This window comes from Sinocyclocheilus rhinocerous, unplaced genomic scaffold (assembly GCF_001515625.1).
Source record: "Sinocyclocheilus rhinocerous isolate Xijiao unplaced genomic scaffold, SAMN03320098_v1.1 scaffold647, whole genome shotgun sequence".
Taxonomy (NCBI): domain Eukaryota; kingdom Metazoa; phylum Chordata; class Actinopteri; order Cypriniformes; family Cyprinidae; genus Sinocyclocheilus; species Sinocyclocheilus rhinocerous.
In genome coordinates this window covers 202,794-224,912 of record NW_015632746.1, presented here as the reverse complement: position 1 = coordinate 224,912, position 22,119 = coordinate 202,794, and the positions used below count along the sequence as shown (strand labels likewise).

The 22,119-nt window shown below is 36.4% G+C and overlaps 1 protein-coding gene across 1 annotated transcript; it reads left to right on the top strand.

Annotated features, from left to right (window-relative positions):
• The first annotated feature begins 6,530 nt into the window (after window positions 1-6,530).
• On the top strand, window positions 6,531-12,654 carry mfsd11 (major facilitator superfamily domain containing 11). The gene is made up of 14 exons (XM_016556154.1): window positions 6,531-6,704; window positions 6,989-7,121; window positions 7,221-7,276; window positions 8,696-8,803; window positions 8,913-8,992; window positions 9,080-9,176; window positions 9,265-9,323; window positions 9,545-9,701; window positions 9,821-9,861; window positions 9,969-10,034; window positions 10,659-10,784; window positions 10,868-11,042; window positions 11,151-11,286; window positions 11,560-12,654. Exons 2-14 carry the CDS (start codon window positions 7,026-7,028, stop codon window positions 11,719-11,721), a joined length of 1,359 nt encoding a protein of 452 aa, XP_016411640.1. The 5' UTR covers window positions 6,531-6,704; window positions 6,989-7,025; the 3' UTR covers window positions 11,722-12,654.
• Window positions 12,655-22,119: the final 9,465 nt, after the last annotated feature.

Genomic DNA, 22,119 nt, shown 5'->3' with positions numbered 1-22,119 from the left:
AGAAAGTCATATACACCTAGAATGACTTGAGGGCGAGTAATTTATGGGCTAATTTTCATTTTTGGGTGAACTAACCCTTTAAAAAACATTAAAAATATTACTGATCTCAAACTTTTGAACGGCAGTCTATGTATATGCATATGTGTGTGTAGTGTATCGATCTCAAATAAATAGTAAAAAAAATACATTTTTAAATAAAATACATAGTATGGTAATTTTATACTATGTTCATGATATAAAATTACTCATACCATAACGCAATTATGTTTATTCACATTTCCAGCTTTAAGTAAGCAGCTGGCAGCAAGTTCTGTTTTACTTTTTACTAAGGCAGGACGCTGTCTGTCCGTAGTCTCGTACACTTACCTCAGCACCACCAAAACACCCATCTGCTTCAAAGAAATCCCAACAGGAGCAGGTAGCTGGATCACATACCCCTCTACCAGCTCAAACTGCACCACACAGCCCTGCTTTTACATTGCCATACTGGATTCAGCAACTTGGAGGAAACAATTCCACATTGAGTTCAACACCATTCACAGCATTGTCAAAGCAGAACCAAATCCTGCTGTGCAAGTCAAATTTTTACCAGTGCGATGCGACTGCAAGTCTGAACTATATTCCTGCACATTATTCCAGTGAATTGCAGCACAGGTAGGTGTCGTGTTTTCTCACCAATGAAGAGATTTAGGATGCAGGCCCTTCTTCGCCAGCAGATTTCGGTTGGCTTTTAGACCTTGACCTGGACTTAGAGTTTCTGTTTGACGCAGGTGTGCGGCTTCTGGAACGAGACCTGGATTTGGATCATGAACCTGACCTAGACCTGGAAGGAGACTTGGACTTCCTCTTGCGGGGCGTGTGTGACTTTGAGCGAGAGCGGGAGCGGGAATAGGAGCGTGACCGTGACCTGCTGTAACGGGAATGAGAGCGGCTCCTGCTTCTGGAATGGCTGCGTCTCCGACGCCTCGGACTGTGGGTGAAGATGAAGAAAAATCATCAGTGTTGGGGAAGTTACTTATATTCTCCTCTATATACTCCTTAAAAAAAGTAACTAATTACGTTACTTAGTTACTTTTAATGGAAAGTAATGTGTTACGTTACTTTTAAGATACTTTTTAAATCTGGTCATGGCTTGCTTCTTTGTTTTTAATATAAAAAAGTTCTTCTTTTACAAATGTAAAAGACCTTTCACACCAAAAGTGAAACGAATACAGGAGAAGAAAGTTTAACACTATTCAGCAATAACAAAAATGAAATACAAATGTGTTATTTTTGCCTATTAGTAATGGTCGAATTGGATCATCGAAGGTCAGTAGCAAAGACATTGGTTAATAAAATGGGATTAGATGCATAAATGATACTTGTCATATTTAACATATTTAGTTATTGCAGGTTTGTATAATATTTTGAGTTTACATTTCAATGTATTTATTCATTTTGAGGAATACTGAATCGGTTTTTGTGCAGTGAGATGAGTAAATGCATGTTGACACTTAGTCTAGAAGTACAGTAACATGTTCACACAGCGCAAAAAACGCCTCTGCACTTACTCCTGCTTTCTCTCAACATGCGTACAGACAGGAGAGCTGTCAGTCAATAAAGTGGAAAACAAAGTAACTCAGATATTTTCTTCTAAATTAAAAAGTAATGTGTTTACTTTACTAGTTACTTGAAAAAAAGTAATCTGTAATTACGTTACTTAGTTACTTTTAATGGAAAGTAATGTGTTACGTTACTTTTAAGATACTTTTTAAATCTGGTCATGGCTTGCTTCTTTGTTTTTAATATAAAAAAGTTCTTCTTTTACAAATGTAAAAGACCTTTCACACCAAAAGTGAAACGAATACAGGAGAAGAAAGTTTAACACTATTCAGCAATAACAAAAATGAAATACAAATGTGTTATTTTTGCCTATTAGTAATGGTCGAATTGGATCATCGAAGGTCAGTAGCAAAGACATTGGTTAATAAAATGGGATTAGATGCATAAATGATACTTGTCATATTTAACATATTTAGTTATTGCAGGTTTGTATAATATTTTGAGTTTACATTTCAATGTATTTATTCATTTTGAGGAATACTGAATCGGTTTTTGTGCAGTGAGATGAGTAAATGCATGTTGACACTTAGTCTAGAAGTACAGTAACATGTTCACACAGCGCAAAAAACGCCTCTGCACTTACTCCTGCTTTCTCTCAACATGCGTACAGACAGGAGAGCTGTCAGTCAATAAAGTGGAAAACAAAGTAACTCAGATATTTTCTTCTAAATTAAAAAGTAATGTGTTTACTTTACTAGTTACTTGAAAAAAAGTAATCTGATTACGTAACTTGTGTTACTTGTAATGCGTTACCCCCAACACTGAAAATCATAGATTATTGCTATAGAGTTTGAATACAGACCTGCAGTCACTTGCTTTGTTCCACTAATGAATGAGCTATTTTGAACAAATCAGTTGAATGAATGATTCAATGACTCACTCTTCAAAATAGTAACTTGTCTACACCTACTAGAAGTTTTAGGGGTGTTTACATGACAGTTTTCAACAAAAAACGATAAACATTTCATGCATTTTCATTTACATGACAATGGCGTTTTGGGTGCCTGAAAACGCAAACTTTCAAAAATGAGTTTTTGATACAGTTATTAGTGCAAGACAAGCATTTGTGGTTAAAAAGTATATACATTTTAATTTTCTTTAGAAACTGGCCGATAAGACCCTTATTCCTCGGCTGGGATCGTGTAGAGCCTTTTGAAGCTGCACTGAAACTGCAATTTGGACCTTCAACCCATTGGCCACCATTGAAGGCCACTATATGGAGAAAAACTCTGGAATGTTTTCCTCAAAAACCTTAATTTCTTTTCAACTGAGGAAAGAAGGACATCTTGGATGACGTGGGGGTGAGTAAATTATCAGGAAATTTTTATTCTGGAAGTGAACTGATCCTTTAATTTTATGTTGAAAAATATTTCATTTTGTCTCCACGTTATGTTTCAAAATGTTACACTTAAAACATTATGCATATTGTTATAAGATAATATTTTTGCAGTTTTAATTGCAATGTAAATGCATTCATGCGAAAACACTAAGATGCTCAGACTTCTAGTCAACTTACACTCGACTTGTTACATCTTATTAAAATTAACAAGGACATTAAGAAACAAGACTAAGACAGAAATATAACAGAAATATTCCAAACTGTAGTTGTAGTAGATCATTTTTCAGAGATGCAAACAGGTAAGGGGGAAAAAAGGTGAGAACATTGCGCGAATCAGGGGCATGCTCCACACGGAACTTCTTTAAAGATATTTGCTTTACATGCTCATTTGTAGTTACTTGAAGCTATTTTTTTTTATTACCTTATATTTCCAAAACTGTAATTTTGCAGCAAAACAACAACAACATTTTTAAACATCTTGGGGGGGGGCTACTCACACCAATTCACACCTGTAAATCAGAATTACCAGCCTGAGCCCGTCTCTTTCCCCCCTTCTCCCAAAATAGCTTATACTACTGTTTCAGCTATTAAAAACGACCAAGCGGCCAGCGGCAGACAGTGAGCTGAATTTAGCCTTCTCAAATCATCACGACTTGCCTAAAATAAAATCTATAGATATAAAACAGTTCAAGCATATACCAATGTTTAAACGTTAAACCTAGATAAATGTGCGCTGTATGATCCAATATTTTGTGCGGAGACGCTTTGCAGGACATGGAGGCGCCAGCGCGATCACTTGCATTTTTTTCAGTGGATACGCCGTCATTTTTACTCATAAAGGTAAGAGTAATGCATCATTCGTACTTTGTGTGCACTCACAATATCAACAAAAACGTTGTGCTTTTATAAAATAAAGAAAACAAACATGATGCGCCTTCTGCCGTCTCGTCTTGAACAGGAGCGCTTCACAAAAATGAACCGAAACTCAGCAAATAGATGCCTCACAGACATGATAAATATATCTATAGAAAGCTTTCAATTGCAACTTAACGAAAATAAAAAACGAAAGAAAAAAAACTCTATCATTATAATCATAATCCTTAAAGATGCACTTCTCTCTAAAGGCGCGTCTAATGAGGAGATGGCGAGTCAGGATCGGCAACTTCATCCTTGCGACACCGACTCAGAAAACACTAGTTTATTAGTAAATAACTCAAATATCTCCTTACTATTTACCCGTCACATTTGTGGCAATTACAATTTACAAATTTTTTTCATCACTAATTGATGGATGTCTAAAATATAAAAATAAGGAGAAGCCTAAAACAGGCCCGAGGCCCGGCCCGCGTTTGAACTATGACGTGAAAATTGGCCCGAAGCCCGGCCCGAGGGGCGTAAAAGTGTCTGAAATGCAGGGCTCTAGTTCGGCTACAGAAATAAGTTTTTCAGCTATGAGGAGAATAAGAAACTGGCTCTGATCTAGCACACATAGAACGATTTGACTGAAAATGTATCAGAAGAGATGAAAGAAAGATAGTGGTCATCTACGCCAGAGGTCCCCAACCACGGGGTCGCGACCCACTATCGGGCCGTGGAAGAATTGCTTCCGGGTCGCAAGAATGTTCTGTGAAAAATGTGTATAGATATGACACTCTGTTATTTATGTTAATGATTGTTCTAATTATTCTGTACTTTCTTTGTATGCGATTGATATGGAGTAGCAATTTGACAATTTCATGTTAAATAAGTAGCTAAATGAAAGATTGCTCTGATCTGTCACATATTAGGAGTTAAACGGATCGCAGTTGATCCGTAATACATACGGATGAGACCCTACCGTTCGGCACGCACGTGATTCGCAGATTAATTTGCCAATTTACACTTACAAGCAATTTTACACACACTTAAAAGTCGATTCGCGTATCCCAGCACAAAACAAACACCAGTGGCCGATGACGCTAGCACAACAATGAGCGGCATGCGCATGCACACTCACAAAATGGCGCGTTCTGTAGTTCCAAAAGCCGGAGGAGAAGGTGCATTCACGCCATATCGGAATTCCCGTAATTACGAGATTCCAACTTATAAAAAGCGTTCACGGTCTCGTAGAACTTGTAATTACAACTTGTGAACTGGGAGTTTTCTGAGAGCTACTGCTGCATTCAAGTCCTCCTGGGACGTTCATACTTACGAGTTGACAAGTCGTAATTACGACGTCAGGTGCGTTCAAGTCAGTTTAGTCGGCACAAGATGGCGGTGTACCTTCTTTTAATAAATTACAAGAAAATACAACAGGGTCTGTTAACTCTGCTTATAGAAAATGAAGAGCACTTGGATTTCATTAACTAGCTGCGTAACAAGAACATGACCAATTAAACTATCAATTTAAACAAAAATTTACAGACGTTGCATCCATCGATTTCGCCATGTTTCTCATTGACACGCCCCCAACTCGGAAACTCGGGGCTTAAAGAAAATTTCGAGTTTCCCACTAGTAATAACGACTTTGTGGTGGCGTTCATGTGCGTTCAACTCGTAAATACGATCTATCCGACATGACTTGAACGCACCATGCGACTTGTACCACGTGACTGCTGTACCACCTGACCACCTAGGCGTTGATAGTGTTGCCATATAAAAGCATTCGAATGGGGGTTTTATTGAATAAACATTTTACATGCACTTTCGTTCAAATGCAGATACTGAACATTATACAAGTATGTATACAAAAATAAAAGAATACATCAAATGAAGGAAAGAAAGAAAGAAAGAAAGAATATTTCCTAATAATGTAAAGATCAGAAAAAAGGAACAATGGGGCATAAAATATCAACAGTCAACAAAATAAACTGCATTTTGCATTTGTTGCATTTGTGAATGTGACGATTGGTCAAAATATATAATTAAACTAATTAAATAAAAGCATTTTAATCCTCTCTAGAATATTCAGTGAAGCCAAAAAGTATATTTTCCCATAAAAGTGAGAGTCTCATTTTGGAAGACTGAATATTTTGATTGTTGCACATTTCTGTATCTTACATCACAACATAACTGTGATAAATTGACTTGTAAATAAGTACGAGCCAAAATAAAAACAAAGCTTTTTAATGATTGGTTTGATGAATAGTTATTTTCAGAAAATACAGTTTATATTCATCTCTTTTTAAACTTTCTGTAAGTAATGATTGTTGCATAAAATCTATAAGTCTAAAGGTGTATACTTTTTAATTTATTTTGAATAAAGATTAGGCTATAGGACTTTTTTTGAACCCTCTGTTGTTGTTTTTATTAATATAGATAACTAAATAAGGACTATATGTGAGAGCTTGTACGTTGCTCTGCTGACTAGCAACAAAGCAAATTAAGAGATACTCTAAATTACATCTAACTTAAACAGTTTATACAAACTACTAACTATATGTTTTTAAATAAATATTTTTAATGAATATCTATCAACAGTAAATTTCCCAGTTTATCTCAGCGCCTCAAGTACTCACCGACGGAAAAACTACACTACCCACAAATCCGTTCGTGGAGGAGGAGGATGACGTCACCGTCAGCTGACAGGTGTCACATGACAGACATTTTTTATTTCAGAGACAGGTAGAGCGTTTCCGAGCAGTCGGAAACAAATATATATATATATTTACGTTTACCAGCTTTACAAAATGTTTTTTTTCCCCCCATATCGAAATCGCCTTGATCAACAGGTGTTCACATTATGAATTAGCTGAAATTAATCATCAGCGCACCCAAGTATTCGGTAAGTTTACTGAGCACAATTACTACTGCAGTCCGTCTCCATTCAAAAGCCTAAATAATATGACTAATCATTTACTAAAAAGACATTATTTAATGAAACACATGATTTATTCCCATCACACATGTTGTACAATAACTGTTTCGGTACAAATGAACATCCTTCAGAGCTGTTTGGTCTCATGAGGAAGCAGTGATCATATGCAGCATATGAAAAATAGCATGGTCACGTTTTTAAGCAGTTGTGTCAGGTGCCACTTGACTTTGATGCGTCTGTGTGTTCACTAGTCTCAGGTTGTCATCGAGCTAAAGACTGTAAGCCAACATGAGTCCAGAAGGAAAGACCCTGCTCAACATCATTATCCTGGGCTTGGGGTTCATGGTTATTTTTACTGCCTTTGGCACCTGCGGGAATATTGAAGTAGGTTTTGAGCTTTTTCAGACTTTGAAATGCATGATCTGATGAATGCTATCATATCAGATTTGCCTGTATGCAAACCAACATTTTCACTTTTCCCAGCAAACCGTGATAAAGAGTTTCAACAGTACAGAGTTTCATGGAAGTGGCTACACAAGGTATTCGTTTTCTTCATTTATTCCTTCTGTCATTAGAGCACAATGGTGGCCACCCACTTTTTCAGTGGCCTTGGTGCCAGAAGTAACTTTCTCATTCACTTTTTTTTCAATGGGTATTAAAAAAATGTAAAGTATATAAAGTTGCAAGACTGTGCGCTTGACGTCTTTTATGCTAAAGTTAATTGCATAAGCATTGCAAATGACATAAAAAATGGCAGTTACTTAAAACTGTTAACATAGGAATTTATTCAAAATGATACAAAAATTGTAATTGAAGTGTCTTGTAAAATATCCACAAACACGTATAAACAGGGAACAGGATTTTTACTGTCAGAATCCCACGGTTGTGCTCTATTTCTGCTCAGGTCATGTGACATGTTTTGGCCTCTGCACCCTTTTTGAATGAGATTTATGATGGCTGAGTTAAAGATGAAAATCGGGTCATCTGATGTTGTGCTGTAATCTAATGAATCTCTCTTTGACCTCAGTAATCACATTGACCATGATTATGTAACAAAGAAGTACTGTCTGCTCTCAAAAAAAAAAGAGAGAGAGAAAGGAATGCGGTTAGCATGTGACCGTGTCAACAGTTATGACACTTGTTCGGCACAGACTCCATTTTTTTCCCTGAGAAATTTGATCATTTTGCCAAAATGTTTGTTTGTTTATTTATTTGTGATTGAAGAGAAATATTCAATATTCTACATACACAAAAGGCCTATTTCTCTCAAATATTGTTCACAAATCTGTCTAAATCTGTGTTAGTGAGCACTTCTCCTTTGCCGAGACAATCCATCCACCTCACGGTAATACTTTATCTGGTGTGGCTTTATCAGGATATTATCATAACTGTGATGTTAGGGTAGTTGTAACACTGGTTATGAAATATACAGTATATATAAGTCGGGTATATATAAGTATAGTATAATATAGTATATAAGTATATATAAATAGGGTCAGAGCAGCAATGGTGTGAGGACCCTCTTGGAATTGCTCTGTTTATTAATATTTAAATTGTTGAATGAACTGTATTAATCTTTAAAAAAAAAAAACCTGATTCGTCATTTTTGTATTATGAATGCATATTAATATTGATTCTTTTGAGGTGTGTACATATGTGAGATGTATTGGGTTAATATTTTTTCTATAAAACACAATGCTCTTGGAATTGCTCTGTTTATTAATATTTAAATTGTTGAATGAACTGTATTAATCTTTAAAAAAAAAAACCTGATTCATCATTTTTGTATTATGAATGCATATTAATATTGATTCTTTTGAGGTGTGTACGTATGTGAGATGTATTGGGTTAATATTTTTTCTATAAAACACATTAATTAGTAATATTGTATTTATTTTGATGATCACTATTAATTAAAATACCACCCTTAACACATGCTTCTCATACTTCTCTTCTAGCATGGCGATTATCTATGCCGTATTCTCTGCGTCTAACCTTATAGCGCCCTCGGTGATAGCTGTCATTGGACCTCAGTTGTCTTTGTTTTTTAGTGGACTTGTTTACAGGTAAATGCCTAAAGGACTCAATTTAGTAATAGTAGTAGTAATTTAGTAATAAATTAGTAATTTATGATAAAGTATTTATTAAAAAGCCTTAATCTGTGCTCTCTTTTAGTGGTTATATTGCTGTTTTCATTCATCCGTACACCTCGTCATTCTACACTTTATCTGTGTTGCTTGGAATCGCCGCTGCAGGTGCGATATCATTATCGGCTCAGTTATGAAATCCTATTTTGTAATCACACACTCTCTAAAGCTTTCTGCTAACTTTGTGTCTTGCAGTGCTCTGGACAGCCCAGGGGAATCTGCTCACCATCAACTCCAAAGATTCCACCATTGGGAGAAACAGTGGAATATTTTGGGCATTGATGCAGTTTAGGTACATCTTGCTTGTTGTCATTAAGTATGTGTGGAAGGAAAAAGAGAACACGAGGAACAGTGATTCATTGATTCTCTTTTATTCACAGCTTATTCTTTGGTAATCTCTACATATTTTTTGCCTGGCGTGGCAAGAGTCACATAACAGGTGAGTATGTTTTATATAATAAACTATGGCAGCCACTTTGGTGGAAATCACTCCACAAATTATTGTAACAATAATTATTGGTTGAAATAAATTAATTTTTTGCTTATTTTGTATACAAAAAAAGAGACTGTAAAAGAAACATCAATGCAAAATCATTTCTGAATGGTTAGACAGAATTATAATTTAGGTCTCTGGTGAAAAACGTTATTTCTTGGTGTCAGATAAGGACCGTCAGACGGTTTTCATCACACTCACGGTCATCAGCCTGGTAGGCAACTTCCTTTTTTTCCTGATCCAGCGACCAGACCCAGAACCGGCACCTTCTGATGCTTCTGAGTCACTTCTACCAGCAGACATCTCTGATAGTAACTCTGTGGTGTGAGTGTATATTTTTATGCACTTCTGCAAGTCAAGACATTTTTCTGGACCAGTTTAATCATATTGTATTGTGTGGTTTTTTTCTTTGTCTCGTTTCCTGTTCTTGTTACTCTTTTAAGTCCATCCCAGAGTCTGTGCTCTCAAGCATTCGAGGCATTCAGTAAGTGGTACTAAATTATATAAAATATATTCAAAGATTTAAAATTGTGTTTTAAAGCATATTATTAACTTCTTGTTTCATTTATAAGATCTATTTCTTTTCAACAGAGAAATCCATACAGCTGGCTATGACCAAAGAGATGCTTTTACTGAGCATACCCTTTGCGTACTCTGGTAAGTTCAGTCTCTCAAAGGAAAATCAGTTTGGTAGCAGTGGTAATTCACACCATAATGACAGATAAAGAAAGCAGATTATGAAAAGAAGAGGGCCCAAAACAGAACCCTGGGGGACCCCTTTAGTATAAGGGGGATTTGTTCTTCTAGATAATAATAATAATATACACTATATAATCTGTCTGGTAGCAGTGGAAATTCACACCATGATGACAGATGAATAAAGCGGATTATGAAAAAATGAGGGCCCAAAACAGAACCCTGGGGGATCCCTTTAATAGCAGGGGGATTTGTTCTTCTAGATACTAATAAGAATAAGAATATATTATTATATGCTATATAATAATATATGTAATGTAAGTTTTACTGTTTTTAGTATTTTTTTAACAAGAATTGTTATTATTAACAAAAAGTGTATTTTCCTTTGGTTTGTGTCCAAGTTACATAAAATTCGACAAATAAGCACCATTTTTTTAAAAGCATGCTGTTCACTGGATTATCCAAACATAGGTATTACTACAGTACATGGATAAAAATAACTATATTGCGATATGTACCATTATAGTGATGTAGAAGACTACCTGAACTGTAATGTTGAGACAATGTGGTTGCCTGTCTGTCCAGGTCTCGAGCTCACCTTTTACAGTGGGGTGTATGGGACATGTTTAGGGGCCATGACTCAATTTGGAGACGATGCCAAGGGTCTTATCGGCCTCTCTGGAATTTTGATAGGTGTTGGTGAAATACTTGGTAAGTCAGTGCATTACAATTATTGTGCTTCAGTTCTCTGGGGACATGGCAAATGTAATAAGCTGTTTTCTCTGCTTAACCAGGCGGGGGAGTATTTGGGATCCTGGATAAGTGTAATCGTTTCGGCAGAAACCCGGTGGTGTTTTTGGGCCTGTTCACCCATATTGTGGCATTCTTCCTCATCTTCCTCAACATAGCCAGTGATGCTCCCGTGGCCCCAGAGGAAGGCACACAAATGCAAGCTTTTATCCAGCCCAGGTAAAAGTTACAGTACAGGACTTTCCAACAAGGATGAGCAGTGAGAATAGAGTCAGACATAAAGATGCACTAACTGTTTATTAACACTTTTCTGGCTTGTTTTGTCAGTGTGACTGTGGCGCTGATATGCAGTTTCCTGCTGGGTCTGGGTGATAGTTGTTTCAACACTCAGCTCATCAGCATTGTGGGCTTCTTGTTCAGGGAGGACAGTGCTTCAGCATTCGCAGTCTTTAAATTTGTTCAGGTTTGAACCTTCCTTTTATTAAAGTGGTTTAATTGTTAGCATCAGAAGTATTTAAATAGTTTGATGTAAAAATCCTATGGGAAAATGGTTGGGTCATATTTCATTCAAATATCAAAAAAACGCAATAAGAAACTTTGATTTTTCTTTCAAAAATGAAGTCTGTTCTTATTTTATTTTATTAGTCAGAATAAATGAAAAATTAGACAAATGTATGTGTATGAGTAGTATGTGTTTATGGCCCATGATATATATTTCTTCCTCCTGTCTCTGCAGTCCATCACAGCTGCGGTGGCCTTCTTCTACAGCAACTATTTTCTCCTGCACTGGCAGCTGCTCATTATGGTGCTGGCGGGCTTCCTGGGCACCATTACTTTCTTTGTGGTGGAGTGGGGCATTATCAGCAGTCGACGGGACTCTGATTATGACAGTATCTGATAGGAAGAGTTAGAAGGACTGAAGTGCCAGAACGACCATCTCATCTCCAGCCATCAGACACCCAAAAATGAAACATCTGTCATGATTTACTCACCCTCAGGTTCATAGGGTGTTGTTTTGTGGAACACGAGGGGAGTTTTCTGAAGAATCTTCATGCAGCTCATTTCACCACAAAGACAGTTCATAGTGACCACAGATGTCAAGCACTGAAACGAACATGAACATGCCATAAAAGTGGTCCATACTACTCATGCACTATATTACAAGTTTTCCGAAGCCCTACAATTGCTTTGTCTCAGGAACATATTGAAATGTAAGCTGATAAACTTCCCTCCTGTCAAAGCTCTAAAATCAAATCCACATTCAAACATGCCGCTTTAACTCTTTGCATGAGGTTCAGCCAAACTCTATTGGTCTTTGTATGTGTCGTAAACGAACACAACTTACCTGTTTGAATTCAAGGAATGAGATTTGCGAGCTGGGGCCTTAGTTGACCTAAATTTCAGTCTGATCCTCAAAGAAAACTATTACATGACATCAGACAGAGTGCATTAGACATATTTATTGGTCCATTTTGGAGCTTGTCAGATGTGGTCACTTTGAATTTTGTTGTGTGTAATGAGTCCTCTGAAATTCAGCTTTTTTTGTACCATGAAATCCAAAAATTAGGTTATGTAAATGAAGACAGAGGTTTTTTAGGTGAACTACTCCTTTAAGTAGTTATTGAAGTTCTACTTAAACTCAGTTATTGTAAAGAAGTCTTAGTGCAAATGCAATAAATCACTTAAATGTACACTACGCTGTGAGACTATAGATGAGAAATATGATTAAAGACTATTTTATTTAACTACAAAATCAGTATCAGCGTGAAACACTCAATGCACAGTCAGTAATTAAATTAGAATGTCTTGTTTATTTGAATTATTTTGCCAGTTGCCTTTGCCTGACGGAAACAAACGCAGAAGAATGACAACCTGTCTTGGTATGAAATGGTGATACAGTGTGTGTGCATATATACTAGCATTCAAAAGTTTGGGGTCAGTAAGTTTTTTTTTTTTTTTTTTTTTTAAGAAAACAATTTTGCCAAAGATTGAAGCACTCTGTAGAAATTTGCTTTATTTTTTTAGGTTTGTCCTTATTTGTGTGAAGTGCGCAAATATGTCAATGAAACCGATTGCTGATGTAATCGATAGAAAACAGAAAGAATGACTTGGGAATAATTTTTTGTAATTGCAATTAAACTAATATCAAGCTGGGCTTAAGTCAACATGCCATTGTAAATAATAATGCATTGAGAAAGGGTTCAGAAAGACTCTTAATACATTTACAATACGTATGTTACGAGCTCATTTGCATGGGAGTAGGAGCTACATGTACGTTATTACGGTGTAAACGGTTCAGAGCAATCTATAGGATGATGAGGGAAAATGTGACAAGAATATCTGGTCGTATACTTGAATGTATTGTACTGTAAAAATGGTAATGGCGCCTGGATATTCTGTTTTCTTTTATAAATATGTGTATATATGGGATTAAAGTCCTTTTTGAGCCTTTGACTCTTGCCTATGTCTTTTTGCAAGCTATATGATACAGCTGTTTTACAGTAACAAGTGTTTTGTTGTGGGACAATGACAAACAAGGATGTCCAAGAAGATGAAAGATCTTAAAAATATATAATATTTGTATTCACAATGGTTTTATATATTTAAAAAAATAAATAAATAAAAACTCTAGCATTTTCAACAAAAGATGAACTAATAAATGCTGTAAGAATCATGTTTATTATTACTTTATTATTTTAAATTGAAAGAAAAAAACATTAAAACATAAAATATTTAAAGTATAAACTATACCAATCTACTTCACAGTTTGGCATAGTGATAATTTCAGCACTTCTTTGGGACTTTACAATGTATTGATGTTTGACACTTATCACCCACAAAAATAACTTTTAAATCATATCTTTGTCTACATTTATTATATATAATGTATGTTTTTATTTGATATATGTTTTAATAAACATCTGATCTGACATATATGGCAATACATGTCACTGGCTTTAATGTAAGAAATATGCCAAACCGTGTAACTGGTAGAAATCATTATTTTGCAATAAGTATACATTAAGTATTTTATTAATAAGAACAATCTTGATAAGGTTAAACAGCAGCTCATCAAAATCTATTATGGAAAAATGTGCTTGTAAATATAAACTGCAGCAAAGCATTTGTGACAATTTGTGACATACCTTTTAGATAAAAATGGAAGAAACATAAACTACTGTACATAACGATTTTGGGCTTGACATGGAGAATTTGAATATGAAGGAAAACTTTTTTTTTTTTTTTAGGTTGGATGACCTATGTCAATAATGACAAAGATAGATTTATTTTTATACAGTTTTTTATTATTATTATTATTTTGGGACAAAGAAACATTCATAGGAAGAAATGGTCAAGTTCCAGGTCAAATTTCCAACAGTTCCTCTAAGAACCAACCAAATAGATAAATAACTCAATTTAACTCAAAGAAAACGGAATTATTTTGTTTTGTTTCGTTTTTTTCGTGAATATGTAATATTTTATTTATGAATGCATGTTTTGTACACTCTGGCTGTTTGTGCAGGACAATGTTGTCGTGAAAATAAAACGGAGAAAATCCGTTTGTTTGTTACTTTTATCATCATCACACTATATCATTTCCCTTAGAAATATAAATAATGTAAATCTGCATAATGTGTACAGCTGTTCATCGCTCTCCGCTCTCACGTGCACTACCGATGCTGCCACTGAATCAGTTGCTGAGCAACCAAGACGCCGCGGCTCACAACAGAAAGTAATTTCTGTTGATCGACAGGGACGTTATCCAATGAGGATAGAGAAGACAAGTGACGCGAGGCATTTTAACCAATCAGCATCGTCGGTAGGCGGGGAGAGCGTAAAGAGAAGAGCAATCTTTATACAATTTAGCAAAGCAAAGCTGCCGGTAACGTGCGAATTAAAGGATGAACAAACGCCGACAGATTTTAGACGCCACTACTAAAGAACTTAGCATAATTTTACGACGCTCACAGAAATGAGAAAACAGCTTAGAGCGTTACAACTCAGTGATTATGTTTGAAAACAGATAGAATTGGAACTCGCGTAGCGTACCTGTTTGGAGAGATGTAACTCAAACAGACAGATCTGTGATTGACAGCACCTTATTCATCGTCTTTTAAACCGGACTAAACAGTCGGCGACCATGTCGACCGACATAAGCCTGCATGAGCTGGTGGATCTCTCCATAGGAACCCCAGACGTTGGATCTGTCAATTTCAACGCGCTGCACACTTTACTGCACGCCATCCTGGGACACCTGAAGATCGAGAGGGTCACGACCACCTGGAAAGAGGTGGACCACGACCATGACAGCCCAGCCCAGACTAAAGCCTTGCTGCTGGACACTTCGAGCCCCTACAGGGCGATGGAGGAGAAGCTGCGGCGGATGGAGGAACAGATGTGCGCGCTGGAGGCTCTGCCCAGCGCCTCGGAGCTCATGAAGTCCGACACCGCGCTCAGCGACATGTGGACGCTCATGCAGCTCCGCAGAAAGGCGCAGGCCAACGAGGACGGGGTGTCCAAGGTAAGAGTCACCTCTGCAGGCAGGAGGAAACAACAAAAAGTACTACTCTGTACTCTGGTTTGCTTGAAAGTACCACACAGTATATTTTAAAAAAACCATGGTAACGCCACTGTACCACAGAACACACTACTGCCATGCTTATTATGGTATATTGTTATGGTTAACATGGTAACACCATGTTTTCTGGACATTTACTGTGATTACACCAGGTTTTCTGGACATTTACTGTGATTACACCAGGTTTTCTGGACATTTACTGTGATTACACCAGGTTTTAAAGGGCACATTGCATGGAAGCATTATGTTTTAGGACATGAAGCAAGGTACTGTATGTGAATGATAATCATATTTGACCCTGGACCACAAAACCATAAGGGTCCATTTTTGGAAACGTTGCCACAGTTCTTCTGGATTTAGTCTGTCTCAGTTTGTTCTGTTTCTGATGATGATCAGATCAGATCTCTGTGTGGAGCACTGCTGTTGTCAGACAAAAATCTCACTGGGTTATTACAATTAATGGCAAAATTAATGTTTGGAAATGTAAACTGATATTTCCTACTGACACACTACAGCAAAAGATAGAAATAACTGCCTTAAAACCATTTTTAGCTGGTGAAATAGTCATTTTGGCCACAGCTGTATGTGAATGATAATCATATAAGCAGCATGTAACCTTACTGATAACATGGTATTTCCATATATATATATATATGCAAAGTAAAAAAAAATTTAAAAAATGTACTGGCAATTTTTTTGCCAGGATATTATCCTTTAATTTTACAGACATTTCCGTTAACCCTAAAATGCAACACAATGAAATGAAAAATTCAAAATACAGGTAAAACACCCTTTAAAAAATCAATATGCAAAAATCTTTCATTTTAATACAGTCCATTGTTCCCTGTTTTTACAGATATATTTAAGTATTTAAACTGAAAAGCATTTAAATGTCTTTTTAAAGTCATGGCAAAATTAATGTTTGGAAATGTAAACTGATATTTCCTACTGACACACTACAGCAAAAGATAGAAATAACTGCCTTAAAACCATTTTTAGCTGGTGAAATAGTCATTTTGGCCACAGCTGTATGTGAATGATAATCATATAAGCAGCATGTAACCTTACTGATAACATGGTATTTCCAACTTTTTGACAACCAAAAAAAAACAAAACAAATAATGGTAAGAAGGTTGTGAATTTATCCTCTTTCCTTATTCTTTTTTTTTTTTTTAAAACAAACACTTGTTAATCAGGACTGAGCACAATTCAAGTAATGTAAGTATTGGTAATTAAACTAGTTACTTAGATCATCTAAATACTTCAGTTAATTAAATTAGCCTATTAAGTATTGGTTCGTTTGAAATGGCCACACCCACGGGATGTTAGTTTGGATTTGAATTGTAATGACAGGAAGAGAAGGAATTTCATCAGTGACAAAACATGAATAATTTAAACATTATAATTGTGAATAATTATGCTAGTGTGTTCCCTGATATGTAAAATAGCCTACACGTTTCTCAAATTACAATGATAAAATGAAACAAATATTAACCTGTAAATGTGAATATGTGAATTATGCAATTATATTTTGTAATTATTTCGTACATCATTCTGGAAAATGAATAGTTCTTTCAATATGGTCTATAAAATGACAATTTCTGTTAACCCTAAACACAACAAAATTGTAAATACAGATAAAACACTTGTTTAAAAAAAGTATAGAACCATTTTTCATATTAATACAGTGCATTGTGCCCTATTTTATAGGTAAAACACCCTTTAAAAAATCAATATGCAAAAATCTTTCATTTTAATACAGTCCATTGTTCCCTGTTTTTACAGATATATTTAAGTATTTAAACTGAAAAGCATTTAAATGTCTTTTTAAAGTCTGAAAAAAAAAAAAAAAAAACTTTATCAAAGGTATTGTCAGTTGAGTTGTCATGTCCGGTGAGCTGCTCCTCTGTTGGGGGTCTGCAGGAGACTGAATGTTTCATCATTTGTCTCAGCTGTACAGTAGATGACTGATGACAGACCACAGAACAATGAGCGACAGACACTGAGCTCTATTCTCAAATAACACCATCTGTGTCTCGTGTTCCACAAACTACACGTTTGTCACACTCCCTAAACCCCTGAGATACTTAAATATCAGTGATGGACGTCAAATAACAGTTCCTGTTCACCACATGGACACATTTCAGAAGTGCTGCATGTTTATTTCAGACCAAACACAGTTCTGCTCAACACAGCTTGTTACCATATGTGGATTATATGGTGTATGATGAGGCATCATGAAAAAGTCTGGAGGGTAAATTCATTTGTTGTGCACACAAAACACTCTCTGCTGTATGCTTGCTGAATGTTGATTTGCAAACAACAGACTTGTGGTTTGCAAATGAGATATCAGGTATCAGTCAAAAGTTTGGACACACCTACTCATCTGCTTAATATGTTCCACGTTTAGTCATGAGCACTAAATGAAATGGCACAAATGGAAGTATGCAGTGAACAAAAATGCTAAACAAATAGCCAATGTCGTCCCTGTCTTTTTTTATTCATCAAAGAATGCGGAAAAAATGTATCACAGTTTTTATATTAAAGGCAGAGTAAGTGATTTCTGGTAGCCAATGTTGATATTTGAAATCACCAAAACAAACACGCCCCTACCCCAAAAGGGTCTTGCCCCTATTTTGATAGCTCCGCCCCACATATTCGTAGCAACCCAGGAAAGCAACCTCGGCGTCCGATCGCAGGCCTCCGCTCCTTGAGTTCTCTCCAGCGCTGGAAAGCTGATCCGATATTTACACGGGTCCTACTTCTTGCCTTATCGTTCCGCAGACGTTTTCCTCTTTTGTTTTTTTATCCGCCATCTCTATCTTTCTGTCGCTCGGCTCGGCTAATGTCCGTCCCATGCACTGAACGCGCTCTCCTCCACATCACGAGACGAGTAGACACGCCCCTTATTATACAAGTTTGTTTTGCTATTCGGCCCGAATCAGTTTTCTAAAGTGTTTTTGAAAAATCACATACCCTGCCTTTAATAATAAGAAATGTTCTTGAGCAGCAAATCTGCATATTAGAATAATTTCTGAAGGATCATGTGACACTGAAGACTGGCGTAATGATGCTGAAAATTCAGTTTTAATATCACAGGAATAAATAAATAATAGAAAACAGTTAAATAAAATAAAATGTAAAATAAATTGAATTAAAATAAAATTGGAATTTTTTTTACAATAATCCTATTTTTACTGTATTTTTGATCAAATAAACGCAGCCTTGGTGAGCATAAGAGGGTTCTTTCAAAAACACTAAAAAATCTTTATGACCCCCAACTTTTGAACAGTAGATATACATTTGTAATAGAAAATTAAACACGTTCATATTCATATTGAGTCACACTAGACCATAACAACTGATTAGGTAGAAAAGTACATTGATAAAAGATAATCTGAATATTTTACATTATAGTGTCAAATTAAGCCTTTTAATTAAGATGTTTTATGTTTTACATAAATATTTTTCCCTTTTTATAATTTTTTTTTCCCCCCCCCCCCATTATAGTACATTGCTACAGTGAGGCCTTTTCAAAAAGTTCACCTTTGTACCTTATTTACTCCTAAAGGGTGCATATCAATACCTTAAAGGCGCATATTAGTACCTTACGGGACATTTACATGACTGTTTACAACTAAAAATTTTTTTTTTTAAATGCGTTTTAGCCGTTCATTTACATGACAATGGTGCTTTGAGGACCTGAAAATGCAAACTTTGGAAAACGGGTTTCAAAGTGCAAGTTTTTGAAAACTATATTGTTATCGTCTCTGTGTAAACTACAAAAACGCAAATTTGTGAAAACAATGACGTCATGTGCATATGTATTACGTCTTCAGTCTATAGGTAAGGCCCGTTCACACCAAGCACGATAACTTTAAAGATAACGATAAAGATATAGTTCTAAAAATCGTTCTCAATATTAAAGAATAACAGAGTCCACACCACAACTATAACGATAAAGGCACAGAGAAACGATATCGTTGGAATAATTTTCAGAACGATTTTCTCCAGCTGATGAACGATAGAAACATTGACAGCCAATCAGAATCAATCCTGCTATCACAAGCTCGAGAATTTAAAGCGGCAGACGCACGTGCGCTTAGAATAAACAGACGATATCGTCCGCTGGTGTGGACGCTAATATCGTTATCTTTATAGTTATCGTTCTTGGTGTGAACGGGGCTTTACTCGCTATGCGTTTCTTTGTATGTAATTGTGAAATTTACAAGCAAGTGAAAATGGTTTGCTACGCCAAACTTTTTTACAGTGTATACACTCACTACATACAGTTTAGCCCATCTATCTTAACTTTAATAGAAAAGTCAACTACAGTACTATTGTAGCACTAATAGCAAGTATGACACTAATGACTAGGGTTGCAAAGGGGTGGAACATTTCTGGTAAATTTCCAGAAACTTTCCGCAAAATTTCTGGAATGTTTCCTAAATTTACTGGAAATTTTCCACCTTTTTGCAACCCTAATGACACGTCTCACATGGCATTCAGTCTGTCCTGAGCTGTGATCACATCCCCTCCACGTCTTTCTCCATTCTCTGATAAGCCGACAGTAATTAACCTCCCGCAGAGCCGCCGTTTGTTTCACAAAGTGCACGGGGAGGTCCTGCTCATCTTCTTAATCATTAATGTTTCGTTTGGACATGTTTGGAGCCATCCATGGTTATCCGCCAGCGCCCTCGGATGACCCCTGCCGCCCAGCTGCCAGCTGAATCCGTGGAGGCCGAACAGGAATGAGAAGCACGGGTGACTGCGCGGCCCTCTGTACATGGAGTTTAGGAGCGGAGCCAGCGGGGTGCTCATTTTACACATTGTGCAGTTTGTCCACGGCAATGCTGGCGTCAAAGTTGAGACATAGTGTGTCACGGTGACCACACAGGAAACTCCGGCTTGTTGGAGTGATACGCTCAGTGAGGGACGTCGAGGGGGGTCTGGATGGGAATGATTGACCAGGTGTTTTAGAGCTGATTTGTGCGGTTGCATACCACTCAAACCGATGGATCCGGTGAATCAGTTTCGCGCTCTTTCCCAGGTCTGATGAAGTTAGGGTGTTCCCTACTATATTCACTTCTGTTGTTTTGACGGTCAGCTACTCGTAGCAACTGATCGGAGGGTTTTGGAGTAGAGACAGGCACTGTGCGCTGATACCGTGGCACCGTTAAGTGACACGATTCATATGAGACACATGACTGTGTGGTGATAAGCAGTGCCAAGACAAATATCTGAAAAGAAATTATTCATGTCGTTAAAGAACAAATGATGTCTGACTTGTTAAACAGCTTTTGTGTGTTGTTTATATTTGCTGTGAGCAGCTGGACTAGATCATACCTAATTACCATAAACAAATGGGCTGTCAGGTTCATCATGAAAAACTCCTTTACAAATAGGACCATGGTGGAAACACGGTACCTGACGTGTTTTCTGATATACTACTGTTCAAAAGTTTGGAGTCTCTTATGCTCATTAAGACTACATTTATTTAACTATATTTATCAAAAATACAGTAAAACTAGTAATGAGAAATGTTATTGCAATTTAAAATAAAATGTTCTATGTGAATATATTTTAAAATGTGATTTTATGGCAAATTTTCAGCATCATTTCTACAGCCTTCAGTGTCACATGATCCTTCAGAAATCATTATATGCTGATTTGCTGCTCCAGAAATATTTATTGTTATTATCAATGTTGAAAACAGTGTTGTGTAGTATTTTTATGGAAACTGTGATTTTTCAGGATTCTTGGATATATATAAAAAGTTCAAAAGAACAGATTTTTTTTTAAATCAAAATCTTTTGTAACATTATAAATGTAATTACTGTCACTTGATAAATTTAATGTGACCTTGCTGAATAAAGGTATTAATTTCCTACTATTAAGAAACTTTATAAATATCTACTACTTAGTACTTCTCGTATTAAAATTTAGTAGTATTGTCAGGGTTCTGTAACTTCGGTCTAGTGTTATTCATGGTTTTGTGACAGAGCCCTGACACTCCCGTCATGTCTTGTTTCATGTCTCGAGTGCTCGTCATCTCTTGTTCTCTCGTCTGCGTGTCCTGTCCCAGTATTATGTCTTGGCACTCATGTCTTGTTGAGTTTCGGTTTCGTGACGGGGTTCGGACACTCGCGCTCCATGTTCTGTCTTGTTGTGGTTTATTTTTATTATCAATAAAAAGCCCATTCTCTGCAGTACTGAGTCCTCGCCTCATCCCTCTACCCAAACCCTGACAAGTATTTTAAATAATACTCCCAAAAGCTGTGGTAGTGTACCATTTGGTGGACCACATGACTTTGACTACCATTGTACATGTCCACAACCTTGGTATTAACACGGCATATGTTCAAAAACATGGTATTACCATGGCACATGTGTAAAAATCCCATGATATTTCCATGGTACATATCCAAAAACAAAATGGAAATTCCGCCGAATTTCTAAAACCATGGTATTGTCTTGGTATTAAAAAAACAGGGTACAAAAAATGTCCAAAAACGACCAAATAATCAGGGTCCTTCCATGAATTCATTACCATGTTACAAGTCCAAAAAACATGATATTTCCATGTTCCATATTCATAAATAAAAGATAGTTCCATGAAATCGAATTGTATTTACATGGTGTTATGTCCCTAACACATACATAAAAGCAGGATAATACCATAATACATGTCCAAAAAACAATCCCAAATTAAAATGT